Source organism: Aptenodytes patagonicus, chromosome 23 (assembly GCF_965638725.1).
Source record: "Aptenodytes patagonicus chromosome 23, bAptPat1.pri.cur, whole genome shotgun sequence".
In the NCBI taxonomy this organism is placed as follows: domain Eukaryota; kingdom Metazoa; phylum Chordata; class Aves; order Sphenisciformes; family Spheniscidae; genus Aptenodytes; species Aptenodytes patagonicus.
Genome location: NC_134971.1, coordinates 1273657 through 1292957, shown reverse-complemented (window position 1 = coordinate 1292957; position 19301 = coordinate 1273657). Strand labels below are relative to the sequence as shown.

Sequence of the window (19301 nt, the reverse complement as noted above, 5' to 3'; positions counted from 1 at the left end):
AAACAGGTCACTCGCGCTCTTAACTGCTAAACATCCTATCCCTTTGCAGAACCGGACACTAAAATAGAGGCTATGGCTTCGAAATTGCTGTTCTATGCTTTAGTGCTCCCGCTGTGCTCACCTCCTGCTGTCTCCTCCTACCTGCTGCAGGAAGCTGGAGTGCAATTAAAGAGCAGACCCAGGCAAAGGATACGCTTTTGAATCCCTCTTGAAGTCTTCTAGCCATTTCTTGTTGGTCTCAATCATTCCTTGAATACTCCTCTTGCCTGACTCACGGCTCTGGAACTGGGAGTGCTGGAACAGCCGTATTTGCTCACTGTTGCATGAGAGAAAGAGACAGCGCAAGTGGGAAAGAGAGGTCTAGGCAGAAGCCATCCCAGAAACGACAAAGAAAACGACGGGCTGCCACAGAAAGAGCCACGGTTAACAAAAAGCAACCTCCTCTTGGCTCAAAGTCCTCTGCCCAACCACATCATAGAGAAGAGCTGCAGCAGCCCCCCACTATCAGGCTGCTGTCCTCCTGTTCACCTGTATAGCATCAGAAAGGTTTCGGGGGGGCAGCCTCCGCTCCATCCAGCTGCGCAGCATCGCCTGTCACGGCGGAGCCGGCGTGGCCCAGTGCCGGCACCCTTGGACCCTGGTCCCGGAATGAGGGTTATCGGCACAGCTACGACGGCGGCTTCACGGTAGAAGCTCCAAGGCAGTGCCAAGCACGTGGCAGTGAATAACTACCAGTAGCTAAACTTGTCTACTTAATATGATTTTGTTATCTACTTGTTATATGAAATGTGACCTATGCATCATTCCAGAGAAATAAAAGCAGCACAATGAAACAACAACTCAAGGAAAAAGACCCTTACTCTGCAGGTACGTATCCCAGCTCGTTGCCCAGAGGCTTGGAGCTTCCACCGAGCGACGGGAACCCACCTGGAAAACAGACATTAAATACAGGCCCCCCCCAAAAATCAATAGTCTTTACATCTGGGTGCATTTGCTTTCTTGTGCTATGGACACACTGTCCTTACAAGCTGAGCCACCTGCCGAGGACATAGCGGAGTCAAGGAAACCGAGATGGTGAACCCTCTCTGCAAGTCACAGGAGGCTTCCAGCGAAGCAGGGCTGCCTCCTCTTTCCCTTCCTTCTTTAGTAACAACTGCTTTCTTGGGTGTGTATTAAAGGCTGAACTGCTCCAGAAGCAGGATGACCAGATCAGCCATAGGCTGCACCTCCCGGAATGAGGTGCTCGTTCCTTATCTCCTTAGCGCCCTTCCTATCAGCAGCACCAGCGGATCTGGCCTCAGCAGCCTTGGAAGGGTGAGCCGGTTAGAACCTGCAGGGCCGCGAAACCAAAAGGCGTAGGCAAGCGAGCAGGTGGATTAACAGGAGACTTACCTGGGAAATACTTGCGCCATTTCTCTGCCAGGATGGTGTCCACTGACTGTCCAGCTACGAAAGAGCGACTAGAGCTCAGCCCAGTGCTCCAGGCCCACTGGTCTACCAGAGACACCCCGGCGGGGGGCACCAGGGAGCCACCTGCCTGAAGGCCCGCCAAGGAGGCATATGTAGACAGAGGGACGCCGTCGCAGGGTGTCGAGGCGAAGAGTGGAGACTGGCGATTGTTCAGGGAGCCCAAGACGCCGAGGACCCCGTTCAGTTCACTAGTGATGCGCTGCAGAGAGTCTGTCAAGTACTGGATCTTGTCCAGCTGGGGGGGAGGCTGTAAATCGGTTCTCAAATCAACTGGCAGGAGAGAGGGGGGGAAAAAGGGGTCACTGGGAAGGCAAGGGAGACACCGCCTCCCTCGCTTTCCGCTGCGTGTTGCGCTCCGAGCTGAGTTTGATCAGTGCGTGCTAAGTGGGATACAGAGGCAAAAACCTGGCTTTGCAGCCAACAGAGGAGATACAGACTGACAATGACGATTTGTGCCTTGGAGGCTGCTTGGGCCCAAAGTGGAGGAGAAACAAGATAGCAAGGACAAGATCCTCCAATGCTGCAAGAACGGGGCCTGCAGGACAAGCCGGGATATGCATCGGCACCTCTGTTTCACCTCCCTGCTCCATCCCTCTGCGTTCTGCTGTACCCTGTACCGTGCAGCCATTAACATAACGGCGATTCCCTTGCAAACGGCAAGCCCTTTCAGGAGCTGCATCCCCCGTGCCGAGACCCCCAGTACTGCACCCTGCCTCTCAGACGAGACCCTGGCACAGGCAATCATGCTTTACTTCAACGGTCTCACCGCACACAAACTGAGCAGGAGGCAGAATGGATTGGTTACGCTTCACGCGCTCATGAAAAGCGAAGCTCTCTAGGCCACCAGCCAGGCTGGAGGTAGGACCAACAGGACCGTGCCGATACGAGGGCTCTCATCTTACGGTGAGAGACAACCCTTAAGCTTCGCGTGTGCCTGCAGATATTTTACTGATCAGGGTCAGAGAGACGATCCCAGACTGGACAGCTTGTCAGTCTGTTGCCATAGGGAAGTTTTCCAATTTTTCTTTAAGCTTCAGCCTTGCCAGCCTTTCTGCAAGCGAGACAACCCTCCCGCCTTCCTGGCTGTTTATGGGCAGCCCTTCTTCCCACCCGCACAACTCCGGTTACAGGCAACTGAGGGCAAACCAAGAAGCACAAGCAGCAGACAGAGGGAATCGCAGCAGCCCCTCCGGCCAGAGGTGAGAGGAAGAGGAAGCCCAGACACCTGCAGAAGAGCAACACAGCTCTGCAACAGCGGAGGGAAGAGCCGAAGCCAGGTTTCATAGCCCACTCGAAAAACAAAGGTAGAGGTTTAAAAGGCAAGTTCACTCTCAGATTCCATCCCTCTCATCTGCCGCTACAGGCAGGAAACAAGTTTTTCAAATAAGACGTTATATACAGAGCAGTCCCAGTCACGGACAGCAGACCTGCCTTAGACGCTAATGAGCACAAGTGAGAACAACAGGAGGTACATCAGAGAGGCGAGAGGGAAAGCCAGAACTAGGTCTAAAGCATTATACCTCGGGCTCAGCATAGCAAGCCAGTCAGGCGCTTACATTTAGGCTGACGTAGATTTACACTGGATGTGCTGTTCGTGTCCTCAGAGCTGCTGAGATCAAAAGTCACCATCTTCTTGCACGCAGCGCTCTTCAGCGTATCTTCGTCCGAAAGCTGGTCAAAAGAAGGAAAACAACGCAAATAAAGCCTGCTGTTCCGTCCCTGAAACGTAAAAGCCACTGGAATACTGCCTACAGCTACTCTACACAGCCTGGACCGCACGGACGAAGGCAGGCTCGTCTTCAGTCCCTGACAGCAAAATCTGAAAGTCAAGAGACTGCTTGGTCTCTGGAAGAAGCGCGTGCGTGCACTAGAGGCCAAATCTAGCAGCCATGCGAACGGGCCCTTCTAGGCAGAAGTCGAAGTGGTTTGTGCTTTAAATTAGCCTCAAAACTCTTGCATGGCCTGGGTTCTCTCTTTGCACCAAGGACAAGCGCTCGACCATCGAAGGTCTCGTGCCCTTGCATCTGCTGCTGCCCTGCCTAAGGCCACGTGGTCCCAGGCAGAGCTGAACAGATTCCAAGGCTTGCCTCGGTCAGGAAAGCAGACTCGATCCTAGCTCACACGAGGTGACCTGCCCTTGTTTTCTCTAGGCTCAAATCACACGGCTTTTTCAGGCTGCTTTCTGTACCCGCTCTGCAGCCACACGCTTAACAGCGAGTCCAGATGTCATCAGCGGAGGGAAGGCACAGTATTTGCCACCTTGACCAAGATACAGACGGCGAATAAGACATCTAACCACTCTGATGTCAGGTTTTAGTTTGTATCGTAGGATACGTCAGCATATCGGCGTTAACGGTGACTCGTTTCTGACCTAACCGACAAGCTTCTCACAAGCCAATACACTCAGCAGGTTTTCTCCACCCAGGCCCATCCCTGCCGCCAGCAGCCCAGCCTGGCAAGCTGCCACCGCGGAAGAAAGTCTCCGTCCCAAGCCCCAGCCCACATTCGTCCCGTTGGCTGCAGACCTAGTGAATCACGGGGGGCGTAGTTCGATGAAGTTTGCCATTCTCTCCAACTCTGTGACCAGCCTTCTCTCTCCCACCGTTCCCAGATGGACACGCCACTCTGCTCTCAGAGAATGCGTTTCTAAAATCCAGCTCCGCTGGCGAACGCCAGTCTTTGGCCACCCGCTAGCGAGCCCTCGCAGGGACCGAAAGCCCTGCAGAGACTGCAGCCTAGGGGAGGAGGCCACGAGCTCTGGGCAGGGTGGGAGTGCCGCTGGGCAGGCCCAAGCACCGGTGATGCCGGTGGTTACCTCCTCCAGCAGCGAGGACTCCAGCTGGCTCAGTTTCTCTTCTTTCTTCTTCAGCAGCAGCTGTCCTTTCCGCATAGCCGACTTCATCTTGTCCAACTGCTTTGCTTCCTGCAACAGCCAAGCCGAGGAGGAAAATTAAACAAGGATGACGGGAAATAATCCACGTTAGTGGTCATGGTGACGTTTGTTATCTCACTTCTACTCAGCGCAGGAAATCACGCTGCCGGAGTAAAACTGCTCCCACGTCTTCAAGAGCGTGGGAAGTGGAGCGTACAGAGGGCAGAGCACGTGCCTCAAAGCAAGTTCACCCCAAGGAAAGGGAGGTTGCACTTCCAAACCCTGCACCCAACAGGGTCAACGGCTTTGGTTCTGCAAACGTAAGTGCTCTCTATCATCAGTGAAGGAAACTACGATCTTCCCTGTCTTTGGCTGGCGTATCAGCAGAGCTGGCAAGTACTGGAGAACCCTCTTCCAAGCAAGGGTGAAATCACTCTAGAGCTACGGCCATAAAAGTGTACCTGCTGATGGGATGAATACCTGTCACCTCCTTTGCTACGAGGAGAAAGCGTGTTACGGGATTTGCATGGCACGGGGATCCCTCTTCCCTACCAAACGCCTCCTCCATTTTTAAGGTCCCAAGAGCTCCAGCTAATGATCAAGCCCCTGGAGTCTAGCCAGCTACTGAGCACCGGCTGCACTGCAGCGACTGCTTCGTAGAGCCTTCCTAGTCCAAAGCACGCACAGCGAAACAGAACTGAAACTATTCTACCACGCAATGCTCCGTTAGCTGTGGGCTATGCATGCACACACAGGCACTCTCGACCGCTCATCTGACGCACGGTAACATCACTGCGATCCAAAGCCTAAGTCAGGTTCTCATTAAGCCCGTTCCTCAGACACTGCGTTCCCAAACAGCTCTCTTCGCCTTCCCCAAGTAATCTACAGCCAGCCTGAGAGGGGAAGGGCTCTCACCCTTGTGTTACAATGAGGAAGACACAAGCAGGGACGAACGCTGCATATCTAACACAAAAAACACGCGAGATCCGATTTCCAGGAGGACTGAACACCCACAGCTGCCTGCCACTGCACCTGCAGAGCCGGGAATCGATCCCAGGGCTGTGGATTCCTTCGTGCAGCCGGGATGCCTGACATCTGAACGCTGCCTGCTCAGTGGCTCACCTCTTCCAGGTTCTTGCGCACGCCCTCCAGGAGCTGGGAGCTGTCAGGATCCTGCACCACCTCCTGTGCCTTCTGCATATCTTGGCGCCACTGCTGCTTTGCAGCTTTCAGTGCCGTGTGCCTCTTCCTCATGGAGCGGGTCTGGCGCACCAGGAACTCCTTGGCATTCCTGATGGAGATCCCTTCTGCAGAGATGTAGCTCCTGACGCTACATGGAAGAGACAGGCATGCTCCTGGCTTCGTGCTGGCTGCGCCAACCTGCAAGCCTCACGCAGCCCCCTCCCCCAAAATGAACTGTCGGTGCAGTGCACGGAAACCCAAGCAAAAATGTTTGCTCGTAAAACCAAAGCAAAACCATTTTCCAGAAGCGGCTGGCATACAGATACTCACTGATCAAATTGGAAGTCGCTGTCCTCATGGCTTTGAGAGGGCGGGGAAGCAGGCTCTCTGGACGAGTGCTGAGGAGTCGAAACATTTCAAAAACTAAGAAATACGTACGGGAAACAGAACCCCAGCATCCCCTAAGAATCCCATTAGGAGCAAAAGTTCGGAATGACATCACCATGGTATTGCCCAGATCCAAGACCAGTGCCAGGGACGCCCTTTATGTGACTTAAAAACTGACAAAGACATTTCTATCCCTGACTCAAGCCCAGCTTTTGACTCCGAGGGCACTCGAGAATCTGACACGCCTTTCCCCCCCCTCCCCGGTAATAATAGACAGAAATCAACAAGTACTACCAAACATGTCGATGTCCCCTGGCCAAGAAAAATGCAACACTGCATCTCAGACGAGTTCTCACCGAAGGAACAAAAGCTGGGATTTTCAAGGGAGCTATAGCCTCAGATCTCACAAGGCAAACACCTTTACGGTCTGCTTTACTCACAGCTTGAGCAGCTTCTCTCAGGTCTTCAACACGGAGCTCAGCTTTCCTTCTTGGAGATTCCACACTTTCTTCTGCCTCCAGTTCTTTCAAAGTCTCCTGTTTGCTCCTGACGGCTGCCTCCAGCTCGCTGCCACAAGAAGAGGCAACAGTGGCAGCACCTGATTAGACCAGTAATCTATCCGCAGTGGTGTCCCAAGTGACCTCCAGTTTCCAGGAGGGAAAGGGCCGCAGACGTGCAAGACACCACCAGCATCGGGTCTGTGGTGCAATGCCAAACGTAACCCCTGGCCGGGCAGGGAACCATTGCTTCACACCCTTACCCAGAAGCTCAGCTATCTTAGGAAAACCTCTTCTTTGCATTTCAGTGCCCCTCTCAAAGCCTCTTGTTAACCTCACAAGACAGATGTGGAGAAGACAAACAACTTACTTAACCTGACAAGCAGAGGCAAAGGGACAACTTTACACAGCGAGTTATTAATAGATCTGGAAACAGACCCCAGGACCTCCATGCCCTCAACGTGCAGTAAAACCACCGTTAGGATTCTGAAGGAATAAGGCCCAAGACACAAGAAGCTCAGAGGTAAGGGAGAGGTCCAGGTTAGGTCAGAGAGGTTCTGTTAGGGGCGTAGGGTAGATTTTTTGGCATTAGAGGAGATTTCTCATACACGCACCTGATGCGTTTCTGCAGCCTCTGGCTTCGGGTCTGCAGCAAGTCCACCTGGGCCTCCAGCTCAGCTTTCTGGTCCTGCAGCTCTTCAAGAGACCTACGCAGTTGCCGGATGGACTCAAGGAGGCTGGCGTGCTCCTTCCTGTTCTCCTCTAGGCGGAGCTGAGCAGTGACAGCAGCTTCCTAGAGGAAAACCAGAAAATCCCTCGCAGTAATTTCCCCAAAGCCAAAATGAAAGGCACACAACGTGCGAGAGACTCGCTTCTTGCACACTTCGCAGGAGGTCCCAGAGGTACAAACGCACACACCACATGCCAATCCTGGGAGAACAGGACCATCTCTTCTTTTTGGGAAGCAGCTCAGAGCTCAAACACTCAGCGGGATGGCACTCCAGGCTGAGGCAGGGAGGGATTTTCAGCCTCACGATTTAGAAGCGACAGTTTGCTTTTTTAAAGCCACAGTTCTAGCGTGCTCCCCTCACCCCCAAAAGAAAAGCAGCACAGCACCTCTCCAGGGCTAAAACATACATACATCTCTTTCTAGCTCAGTCCGTCTGTCTTCATCCAGCAGCTGCTGCCTTTTCTTTCTCAGAGACTCCTCCTATACACAGAGGAGAAAGCAGGTGAGTGTCAGAGCGAGGAGACTGCTGACGCTGAGTGGCACTTGAAGTACAGAGGTCAGGCCTGAGTCTCAAGCCCATTTCAAAACACCCGAGGACTCTTGTCAGTTTTGCTTTATTCCCCCACCCCTCAAGATCCCCTGCCTTTATTTGACTTCAAGGGAGAAGCTGGGAATATTGGCATTCCTGTGGGAAGAACACCCCTTCCTGCTCAGCTGCGAGAGTATTCAAGGCACGTGGCCATTTCTGCAGGACCTTGCTTTCGCGAAGCCTCTGCTTGCCTCCTGCATTTCTCCACCTTTTTACTTCCTCGCTCCAGTGCTGCTTGGAAAGGGAAGGCTGGCAGAAGCAAGGTTATCTACAGCCCTTGGCACGGGCCAGGACTTAAGAGATCTGGCAGGCAAGAGCATCAGCCAGTGATTTTTGCCAGCTCCACAGGAGCATTTGGAGCGCTTCCCTCTCCCACTCTGCTGCCCAAGATCCAGAAACACTCGTTCCCTTTTCACGGCAGCAGGGAGAAGAAGAGGTAAGTCAGGAGGGGACTGACTAAAATGCAAAGTATTGCTGAGCAGGACATGCTGCCTTGAAAGGCTTTTACGATCCCTCTGCCACTTACAGCCACTTGCCGTCTCCCAAAGCACTGAGCAAACCCAGAGCACTGACTTTCACTGCAACCATCAGCCATGAGGCTGTACCACTAGGAATGCTTAGCCCTGCTCCGACTTGTGACGGAAGCTTTACCTGTAACTTGGATGGCAGCAAAAGCCCTGGCTGAGCACTTCTGAAAAGCCCCCCACGAGGAAGCAGCCAGAGGAGCAGCACGGGCTAGGAAACCTCCACGGGCCCAACAGGGCTGACTCACCTGGCTAAGGAGCTGCACCGATCTGGCTTTGACATTCTTTGTGCGCATTTCAAGCTCGTTTTCCGAATCCTGGAGTTTTCTTTCCTGCACAGAGACGCTGCGTTAATGAGAGAACGGCACAAGTTCCTCACTCACCGGGCAGAGCTCTGCCACCAGGAGGAACAATGAAAACTGGGAAAATGCAACCTGCCACGTGCGTCACCCTGGGCTGTAGAGGGTGGCAGGCACACTGAGGTGTCACCATCCCCAGGCCGTCCCCAAGCAGCCAAGTCACAGCAAACTGCTCGGCAAAGCGTTCTCCTCACCTTCTCCCTGTGCCTGCGCTGCAATGCAGCAAGCCGCTCATCCAGCTCTGCCTGCAGAGCTTTCACCTCTGCTTCATGAAGCTGTCGGAGGCGCACCATCTCACTTTGCAGGCCTTCAAACAGCTCTGCTCTTTGCTTTCTCTCCTGTTTGTTGCAAAACACAAACGAGAAAAGTGGCCGAGTGAGGCACAGGGTTCTCCAGCAAGCCAAGGTGAACACACAGGGGGGACACCCTCTGGAAAGCCAGCCCATCACACAGCAGCTCCTGAGCAAACACCAAATTCAGCAAATTAAAAGCTCTTGCTTACAGGGACACCACTGTTAAGGGAATGGCCCAAGAAAGATGAAACAACCCGTGACACTAAGGTTTTGTCACACACTGCTGACTGTATAGTCAAAAACGGGAGGCAGAAGGCTTTCCAGAACGGGCACCTGCAAAAACGTGAACAATCTTCTCTCGCACGGAAGTCCACAGACGCGTGTGGAAGTTGCCTGCACAGAGACTATTTTGACAGCTTATCCTTATAACCCCGGCCTAAATTCATTTTACATCATGGCAACAACGCCCAGTTCTCCTGGAGGAAAGGAGATTTCCAATTCTAGGACTGGCTGAGATAGGCAGGTCCGGCAAGCAGCAGCGCCAGCCCAGGTACAGCCCAACCGAGCGAGCCACTGCCGTCGCCTCCCAGATTCACCGCTCTCCCCCAGCAGTACCTCCTCCTCATACTGATCCCGAATCCGTGCTAGGACCTGCCGGTGCTCCTCTTTCATCCTCTCCATTTTTCTCTCATGGTCTTTTTCCACTTCCTGGCGTTTCTCTCTCATAAGCTCGCTGAGCTGCAGGGGTAACACGGAAAGCTGTTTCCCTGAACTACAGCATCGCGCTACGGTGGCCCCCCAAGAGATCAACCTCTCACACAAGCAGAGGGACTGAAGTTCCGAGTACCTTGCAAGTGGGATCAGGCTGTGGCCTGGGCAGTACAAAGCAAGGTGAGATGCTGCAGGGGTGTCCTTTCCCCTAAGGCACCGCTGTCACCCCTGGGCAGGGCACATGGCCTCTCAGACCTCACCACGCATCCAAGGAGAGAGGGTGAAGAACCTTCAGCAATCCCAGGTGAATACTTGCCTCGTATTCGTATTCTGTTACTCGACATGCTTTTTGCTGCACTTTCTGCTCTGCTCTCTGCAAGTCGTCACGCAGCCGAGCCTCCTCGCTCCTCTGTGCCTCTGCTATCTGGGTTTGCAGGCTGGAAATGACCTGCCGTGAAAGCCACCCACAGAAACTTGTCACCCTTCTGACAGGATCCATTTAGCACCCTCCTACGGAGAGCAAGCGCCGTGGCAAAGACCAGTGTGTGCAGTCTCACCACCCCCTACTCGGAGCACGTCCAAATGCTGAGCCAGACCAGAACCACATTTAGGAAGTGGAAGAAAATTAATGCCACCCACCCTGGCCACCTTTGGTGGCAGTGTGGGGAAAAAAAACGATTTACATTCTGAGGACACCATCTTTTACCTTACGATGCTTCTCTTCTGCTGCAGCTTTCAGCTGCTGGAGTTCATTTGCACACTGTTTCTCCAGCTCTTCTACTGCCTACAGGAAGACGAGCAAGACAGTCTGCTGGAAGACCTCTACTTGTGGGGACATGCTGCGCAAGATGCATTTGCGATTAACATCTATCCGTAAGCATCAAAAAAGCACAACGGTAAACCCCTTTCAAACTGGATTACATACAAGGTGCCTTTACTCTCTAGGCGCTTTCCCCTCGCAAGCGGGAGGGCGCTTTTCCCTCCCTCCTCAACGGATCTCAGTCGTGCTGTGCTGGAAGGACTACAGCCTGCCTCCATTCAAGAACTCCCCGAGCTCTCTGGAGGACTAAAGCAGCAGCCAAAGAGGTATGCTGATCTGGTAAAATGCCTCAGTTTATCTCGGCAGAGGCACACAGTGATCTCTCTTTCCCTCAGACGCAATGTGCCCATTTAAATAATTGTTATTTAATCACCGTTGTAATAGAAATTGGGGGAGTACTCCTCCCCACCTCAATCATGCCTCTACCAGCACGCCTAACATCTTTCCTTTACGTTTTAAGGCAGTCATTGTTAAAGTACACACAGGTGTTATTTAATCTCAACACTTTAGCATTGCAACGCAAGCCAGGCCAGCGTGAACAGCACGGGTCTGACCCTAGCTGGCAATACACGTCTCACCTTCGTCTTTTCCCTGTCTAATCTCTCCTTGAGCTCACTCAGGAATTGTTCCTTCTCTCGTTCCAGCCCGCTCATCTCCTTCTGCTGAGCTTCCTCCATTTCCAGCTTCATTTTCTCCAAAACAAGCTGCTGCTTCCTCTCCAGGCTCTCCTTCTCCACTGCCTGCAGGGATTCCCACTCTTCTCTTAGTTTCTGCAGCGCGACCTCCTGCTCTGCCCTGGTAGGTTTGCAACAAGAACACAGAGACAGAAGCAGGTCAGAATTTGGTACTTGACCGCTGGGCTCCATTCAGGAGCCAGAGCTGACGGAAGACGCTGCTATGGGATAGGACACGCAAGCCAGAAGAAACCAAGAACCACAGCACACGGATTCACAAGTGTATCAACTCGGGCCTCGGAAATAAACAGCAAAGCAGTCAGGTGGAGACATATCTGTCAACTAAGTAAAAAAAGAAATAGCAAAACGTAACTTTTCCAGCGCCTGCCTTTTCCGCCTCCCCCAGTTGTTTCAACAGGCCTTAAGAGCCATTAGACGGAGACATCCACTCAAACCAAGCTACGCTGCCGAGTGCAGCTATCCTTGTAGATGCATGTAAATTCTTTCATTTACATGCCCCAGAGCTGTGCCTGGTCCGACATTACAGCAACACCTCTCTCAGGACACTTATGTACTGTACGTCTATTTAGGAAAGTTGGATCAGCTCCGAGGCGGCAGAGCTGCCACCGTTAAGGCCCATCAGTTTTACCTTCTATCGACACACGGCTCCCCAGCACGTACAGCGTCGTAGTCAGGGCCTCGTACTTACTACCAAGGCAGGCTACCAGCTACGGGAGGCTCGGTGGGCTAGTACCTCCACTTTGAGCGGTTGCTGGTGGCATGCAAGACGCTTCCCTCCCAAACCAGCAGAGTTCATGTCCCCAGGGACGGCAGCAAAACTTTTCACCTTATCTTCTCCTCCTCCGCCTCGGTCTCCGAGGTGATTTTGGCTCGCAGCTTTGAGAGTCTCTCAGTTTCTTCCTTTCTGGCACGCAACTCTTCCTCCTCAGAAACCTTTGCCAAATCTTCTTTCAGAGCCCTGAGAGATGAGCAGCCAGAGAAAAAAAAAAAAGAAAAGAGGTTCTGGAGGCTTTAATATCTTCAAACCACCTCCCCAAGGCCTATAGATCAGCTGCCGCTCCCACTAGCTGTGCCTGCCCGAGTGATGCATTTCCAGGGCTCCAGACCATTAATTCTCCTCCATACCTTCAGAACCTGGCTGCTGGCACGGGAGACGCAGCCCCCGAGCATCAAACTTCTGCGGCGCATTTTTAAAATGCACTATATCATCATAGGTGGCACTTGGGTTTTGGTTTTTTTTTCCCCAGGTAAATGAAATCAGCTCCTATTAAATGAAAGCAGGCTCCAGCCAAGGTACCTGGATGCATTAGTACATCCGTAAGCTTCGTATTTTCATATGACACCCTTTGTAGTACTGCTTTATTACTGCATAGACATTTTTCCCTTCAGGTGCGATTTCTGCGTCTTTCTTCGCTGCCAAGACAGCATTCCAATGACATTTCATGTCACGATACTGTTTCTGGCTGCCTCAGTGTGCTAAGAAGGTAAGTATCAAGGCCAGCTGAAATAAAATACAAGCCTTGAGAGAAAAATCCCCCCAGGGAGAGGACACAGCTCCCAGTGCTGTTCCGCTCCCCGGGTTGCTATTAGACCCTCACGCACCGGCCGGGTTTCACACAGATATCCATGCCCTATTCCTTAAAGTCTTGTTTGGAAGTCCCTCTGTAAAACATACAGTACCGGAGTTTCAGATAGTTCCTCTGGGGTAACCTCATCTCCTCTACCGCTCCAATTTCCAGTCCTGTTACTACCGTTTCGCCCAGGATTTGAACGTCTGCCAGGCGGTAAAGCTCCACGCGCTGAACTGGAAACTTTTCCCAGGTTAACCATAAGAGACAGGTTCAGAGCTCTGAAAGCTGCATGTGTATCGGCTCAGAGCTCGTCTGGCAGGACATGGAAAGATGCTCTCTCGTCTGTATCGGAGAGCGCTTTCCTGAGGCAGACTGTGCTCTCTACACATCCGCTTTAAGCATTTACAGCGCCGAGAGCAGACCGCTGTTCATTTCAAGATGTGCGGCTCCTCACGCACAGGGTTGTCTGCGCCAGGCAAAGAGCGCCGTACTCCTCCTCCCCAAAAGCCCTGTTCTTGCCTCCTTTGCCCACGACTCGGCAAAGTAGCACCCCTTTCAAGGTGGTGGCCTATAACAGCACAAGCCTGCGGCCACCGGCAAGGAAATCGCAGCTAGGAAAGGCTGGCGGAGAAACAGCGGGGAGACAGAGTAAAAGAGGAAAGTACCTGAGGGATTTTTCTTTTTGCTGATGAAGCTTCTGAGCTTCCTCCTCCTCCTGCTGCCTCATCTCCTCCTGGAATTGCTGAACTTTCTCCTTCTTCGCTTGCAATAAATGCATTTTCTCTTGCTCGAGCTCCAGCTCCAGCTCCTTGGCTACTCCCTCCAGGGATTCTTCGCTAGGCTGGTTCAAGGACTGCTCGTGCTTGATCTCCTTCTCAGGTTGCCTACCAAAAAGAGAGCGCTCCTTTGGCAAAAGGGTGACAGAAAACCGAGTAACGCGAAAGGAACAGCGACATCCCCCCAAACAGTATCAAGTCCAAACCCAAAGCCTCAGAGCCACCTACTCTAGAAAGCTGCACTGTTGACAAAGGGAAAGGAGATGCAGAACCCCCGCTCGACCGCAGCCGCTTGCAGGCTGCTGCGGAGCCCTTGCCGTTTAGCTCACGGGAGGCGAGGAACAGCAGCGTAGGCGGGTGGGGGGCACGGAGGCAGAAGACAGGCTTGCTACAGGAAAGCGCTCTTTACGAGGCTGCTGGGGGAGACGCAGCACACGCTCGAGGTTTTGAGTGGCACGTTGTCTCAGGTAGCAGCTTGGGGATGCCCCCACGCACCGCTGGCGGGCCCTCTCGTTGACTCCCAGAGAAACTCTGCCTGATAAATTAGTCAACCCAGCCCTAGCAGCACTCAGGTCCTGAATAACTGGTATTTTGGCCCACCGGGGCTCACCTTGCGAGGGCAACACGGTCTCACTTCACGAAGGATCTAGTAGCTAGGAAACCCTGGCTAGGGCTGCCAGGCACAAAAGCAGATGCAATCAGTACCTGCTTTCAGCCCGGGGATTGGCAGCGCGCTTCTGATGGACCAGGTATCTTTCCGCAACTGCAATCTAAAGTGTGCTGGGAGCTTGCCAGCTCTAGGCAACAGAAAGCCCCAAGCGCTCCAAAAATTCAAAACCAATCTGTTTCTAATTAAGTTTTTTTCAGACAGAGAGCAGCAAAATTAAAAGGTCTGAGAGAGGCTGAAGGGGAAGGAGGGGAAAGTGAAGATTAGCCTAGGAAAAAAATTTTTATTCTTTGCTAGTGAAAGCTGGAGCAGCAAGGTTCCATCGTGCTCCGAGACTGCTGGCGTAAGGCGGAGGGACTTCTGTTTTGCCAGGAATCAGGGAAATAACAGCCCCAGTAATATAGCCTTGACTCAAAAGAGAGAAGGTCACTTATGCAGCCATTAGCAAAAAGAACAAGACAGAGGAAAGAGCAGTTGGGTTCTGGAAAGATCCCGCTTCACTAGTGCTCCCCCGTAATGCTACATCATGCTCTGGGCCAACTGCAGAGATGCCTACAGAAGGTCTCATTCATCAGGCTGCTCTGCAAAGCGATTCAGCCACTTCCACCTTTTTATCACGTTCTTCCTTTTGCCCCAGTTCTTGCTTAAAAAGAGATCCAGCCAACACACACACACACACACTTGCGCAACTCAACACAATTCCTAATAGAAAAAGGGAGATACTGTGCTGGTCTCCACATCAAAGACTGCTCCTCCACCACTTTGTCCTGAAAGACGCGCTGCCTATTTTCTCCAGTCGCATCTGCCGCTCTGTCGTTTGACACAGAAAGCAAAGTCAGCACAATCGCTTCGACCGAGATCTTCTATCGCAGTGGAACTGCAGGTACGTATCTGCAGAGACCATCGCTTTAGCACAGCAACAGACCGCTGGCTTTTGCGGGGAACCTGAGCTCTACCATCCTGCGCCCTGACCTTATTATCTCAAAGCAACCAATGTTCCCAGTAAGAGCGGGGTGATCCGTGGGGGTTTTGTTGCCCCCCGCCCCCCCCAGTCTCAGCACCACTCAGCAAGCGAACTCGGGAGTCTGTGCAAAAGCGTTTATCAAAGGAGGGCGAACGCTTACAGCCTTGTTAGCGACACTGGTAAGAAGGAGGCTTTTCCAAGTACAACGCAAACAGCTCTTTCTCCGTACCACGGAGTCCTGTGCCACAGACCCCAAGGGCTGAGCTGCTGTTCTCACCCTCCCCGGTACAGACTGTTCACTTGGCACTCTCGCCAGTGAAACAGCTGCTTGGATTTGCATACGGAGATGTTCGAGCTCCGCTGTGCCCACCAAACCGCATCTCCTCGTGCGCCGACTTCACACGCTAGCTTCAAACACCACAAAGGGGAACAGAAGGACAAAAGCTGTTATGCTTACAACACCGGGGACTTAACCGAAGCCCTTACGCTTTCTGCGGGGCAGCAAGCTCCTCCGGATTGATTAGGCTATCCAGCGATCCCTCCTCCGGCTCCTGGGCCAGGGCCTCCTCCCGATTGGGATTTTCTAAAGCAAAACACTGCTCTTCTGATGTTTCACAAGCACTTTGATCCCTCTCGCTTTGCGGCACAAAAAAGGTAACGGAAGACCAGATTAGCACAGATCAGATGCTAGTGGCTGCTGCAGGCGGACAAGACAAGAGGGAAGACGGGACGGGCAGCTGACGTAGATGGGCACCAAGCCATGCCTGCCAACGGGACCAAAGGCACAGCAAAGCTCCAAACCGTTCCCACCACCTCAAGCCCTGCCAGGCTAACAGGCGGCTGAGGATTTGATGGGTGTCAGTCTCAAAATGCCGAATCCTTTCCCTGGACTATTCCCCCTCCCTTTCCAAGTCCTTGGAGAATTTCCCCAAGATAAGTCAGCCCTATCAGCAATACTCTCACTGTTGTCCCAATTACAGATGGAAATGTTGGCAGGCATGTTTACATCTACAGCCCTACTTCATCTTGGAAGTACAGAGAAGAGAGACAAGGCAAGCACGAGCTAGCTTTACAGGCAGAGAGAAGGGGAGTATGCACAGCTGGGAAGCAGGTACCAAGTGATAAGGGGACAACTCCCGCGGGCAGAACACGTTTTTGGGGACCTTCACGTGACCAGCTCCTCCAAGAACAAGGCTGCAAATGCCAAGTGCGTGCAGCCAGTCATTAAGATGGACCGCAGCTGCTTCTGTTCACAACTTTTCCTGGCACAGGCAACAGCTTCTTGGTTCCCAGTGCCCCAGAGTATATGTAACTCTGTGCGGAGGCTAAGAGTTTTGACACGATTCATCTATAAATGCCACGTGCTGCAGCTCTCAAAGAGGGGGGGGACGGGCTCGAGAGAGCACGGAGCTCACTGCTCAGCACAGCGTGGCAACTGTTTTAAACAAGTTGCCACGAACAGGCTGAAAATAGCTCCCCTCGACAGTCTAGTCCCCGCAGTAACTAAGGGTCTGGAAACCAGCACTGCTCTTGGGCACAGCTGGTGCACTCGAGTGAGCTGTCCACGTACCAGGATATAAAACGGCTTAACGCTTACACCTGGTCAACCAGTGACTTGCTCCAGGCCACCTCTATGGGAGGAAGTGGAAGAGAACCCTTCACACTGCAGCTGGACCCTCCCGCCACCAGTAACAGGCACCAGGCCGGCCCTGGGAGCCTTCAGCTACAGGCTCTGCCCGGTGAAGGGCTGGCAGCCCAGCAGGACCAGCGCTGACCGAGACCGGGAGCTGCCTCAGAACCAGAAAGCTCTGCCGTCGGGCAAGGGCCAGTGGCTAAGTCTTCCGTGGTTAAACGCCACAGGGCGCAACACACAATGTTAACAGGTTCAGACCATCTTGGCAAGAGCACGACTTTCGGAGCCTTAGAGAAAAGTCAGACAGCTGTAAGGGAAACAGAAGCCAGCTCCACATCTGGGGCAGTCACGAGGAAATGAGAGGCAGGCGGTTTTGCTGCCTACCCAGCCAGAAGCTGAAACAAAGCCGGAATCTGCTGAGACAGTACTAAGGAGGCGGCAGGAGAAGCGAGAGGTTTAGTGGGAAAGACCCTGTGAGAAGCATCTCAGGGTGTTCTACAGGGGACGCCTGTACAGGTTACAGTGGCCAGAGCAGAGCAGGGGCGGACGAGACAGGAAAGTCATCCGGAGCTAGAGCTCTCTACACCTCCTTTGTTGCTCTGACTGTTTGTACCATACCTCTCAGCAGCTTTTGTTCTTTTGCTTTGCTCTTCCTCTATACTGGCTTTGCTTTGGTCTTTTTCCTCTTCTCCCAGCTCCTGGGCCTGCAGGTAAAAGCAAACAGTGTGGAGTTTGCTGGCTCCTTCACCATCAAAGCCTCTCAGGACCTTGCAGTGGTTCTGCCGAAGGGCAGCACCGCCCTGGTCCAGCACATCAGCGCTGGACAAACAGCACCCACAGGCTGCCCCAGAACGCCCAGCCGAATGTGCCAGCCTCCTCTCCGGCAGGTAAGCAAGGGTCTCAAAACATCACAGGAACGCCTTGCAGGAACGGTTCCGGCGGCGCAACTGAGAGGCCTGGGAGCTCAGCTCTCCAGGTTGTGCTAGGTTATGGGCTGGGGTTTGCTTTTTCAGTACAGAAGATGAACTCCCTGCCCGCGCTCAGCACTCCGGACACAGGTTGGGTTTTTTTTTTCCTGAAGATCGTCTTGGATATCCAAGCGACACTAAACTCCCTGAAAAGCGGAGGGCAAAAAAACATCTCCTAAAACAAACAGAAATGTCACGCGCACGAAAGTGAAATAGTGTGCTGTGGCCACAAAGCAAATGGACAGACACATTGGCTGTCACCGGAATCGCAACAGGACTCAGTCCTGCCTCGCATCCTGCTTCTCAGGCGGATCGTGATGAGCAGCATACCCGCAGTCGCGCCTACCCAGGGATTTCTGGCTGCTCACTCCAGAACACGTCAGTTTGGGTGCTGCTAAGGAAGCCAGCCCCCTTGGTAACACACTCTGAGCAACTTCAGTTGGCTTATTTATGACATAGTAAATACTTGAAATACGAACAGCAAATACTTGAATGCGGAATAGTCAGCTGCTCCTTCTCCCACCTGCCAGCTACCAGGCACCTCTGTCCCTGCAGCAGGCACACGCAAACATGCACTGCGCAGTTCACCTGGGGAGGGGAAGAGCTTCCCTCTTCAAGCTGTCAGCCCTGCATGAGAAAGGGCTGATCCTCCCAGCTGAGGTTTCTGCTCCCCAGAGGAGTAGCCCACTCATAAACTCTTGGGGGCCACAGAAACGGCGGGTGAGCTCAGCCCTTGCCATGCGGGAGCGTACTGTGGAGCAGGGCCAAAATAACACAGAATTAAAACAGCAGTAATTTATGCAAATGTTCAGTGGAGCAAACGGCAGAAGGATTCCCTGCAAGTGCTGTCACCCGCCATCACATCAGCCTGGTCAGAGCTCTCCCAGGCAGCTCCCCCTCCCAGCCTCCCTCCTGCCCCAGCGTAAATAATGACTTCAATCCCCGAGAACCGAGGAGCTCGGCGAGTGCTTCCTGGCTCAAAACGGGCTCTGTCACCGCTGCCTGTGAAAGGGAAGAAGCCAGACAAACGGAGAACGAGGTCTTCCTGGGAACAGGGATAACCAGTCACAGGGTAGTGCTGCCGAGCCCACGCCTGGGCCCAGTGCTGCACTCCGGCCCAACACGCCTTCCCAGGAGGGCAGTCCCGCCCCAGAAATCACGGGCTGCAGGAATCTCTGGACACATCCGAGAAGGCGAAGACAGCGCCTGCCTGCAGGGAACAAGGGCTGGTTTTAAGCCTCGTCTGTGAAATTACCGTAGAGCCTTGCCCCTCCTGTTGCCTCAGCATCCTCGGCAGTCCCAGCACTGCAAGCAGCTTCGCGTTCTGTCCTGCTTAAACGCCAGGCTGCATCCCACAGAGGAAACCTCACACGCTCACAACACGAAGCCAGTCTTGTGGCCGCAGGGAAGCAGGACGCCAGGTAATGGGCCGTCTCCTCCCTCCACGCAGCACAGTTCCCAAGGAACCTCGGCAGGAGGATCTCCACCATCTCCAGCACGCATCAGCTTAGATCGCATGCCTGCTTCCAGCTCCTCGCCGCCGTCACCCTCAGCGCAGCAGCAGTGCCAGCAAAGCAGGATGCCAGCACTTTA

At 53.3% G+C, this 19301-nt stretch overlaps 1 protein-coding gene across 3 annotated transcripts in view; it reads right to left on the bottom strand.

Moving 5' to 3' along the window:
- The window catches only part of CEP164 (centrosomal protein 164), a 41209-nt gene that overhangs the window by 1128 nt on the left and 20780 nt on the right, over positions 1-19301 (bottom strand). The window contains exons 12-31 of one of the 3 annotated variants that reach the window (XM_076358354.1): positions 17359-17444; positions 15594-15743; positions 13366-13584; positions 11956-12087; positions 11013-11229; positions 10321-10398; positions 9931-10062; positions 9519-9641; positions 8805-8948; positions 8500-8583; positions 7550-7618; positions 7023-7201; positions 6352-6478; positions 5855-5922; positions 5465-5672; positions 4286-4393; positions 3027-3141; positions 1393-1740; positions 861-927; positions 194-316 (exon numbers count right to left, since the gene is read on the bottom strand). In XM_076358354.1, the coding sequence (XP_076214469.1) occupies positions 194-316; positions 861-927; positions 1393-1740; positions 3027-3141; positions 4286-4393; positions 5465-5672; positions 5855-5922; positions 6352-6478; positions 7023-7201; positions 7550-7618; positions 8500-8583; positions 8805-8948; positions 9519-9641; positions 9931-10062; positions 10321-10398; positions 11013-11229; positions 11956-12087; positions 13366-13584; positions 15594-15743; positions 17359-17444 (2777 nt within the window). Of the gene's footprint in view, positions 1-193; positions 317-860; positions 928-1392; positions 1741-3026; positions 3142-4285; positions 4394-5464; positions 5673-5854; positions 5923-6351; positions 6479-7016; positions 7202-7549; positions 7619-8499; positions 8584-8804; positions 8949-9518; positions 9642-9930; positions 10063-10320; positions 10399-11012; positions 11230-11955; positions 12088-13365; positions 13585-15593; positions 15744-17358; positions 17445-19301 lie in introns of all 3 variants that reach the window. The other 2 variants (XM_076358355.1, XM_076358356.1) reach the window with 2 other exon arrangements.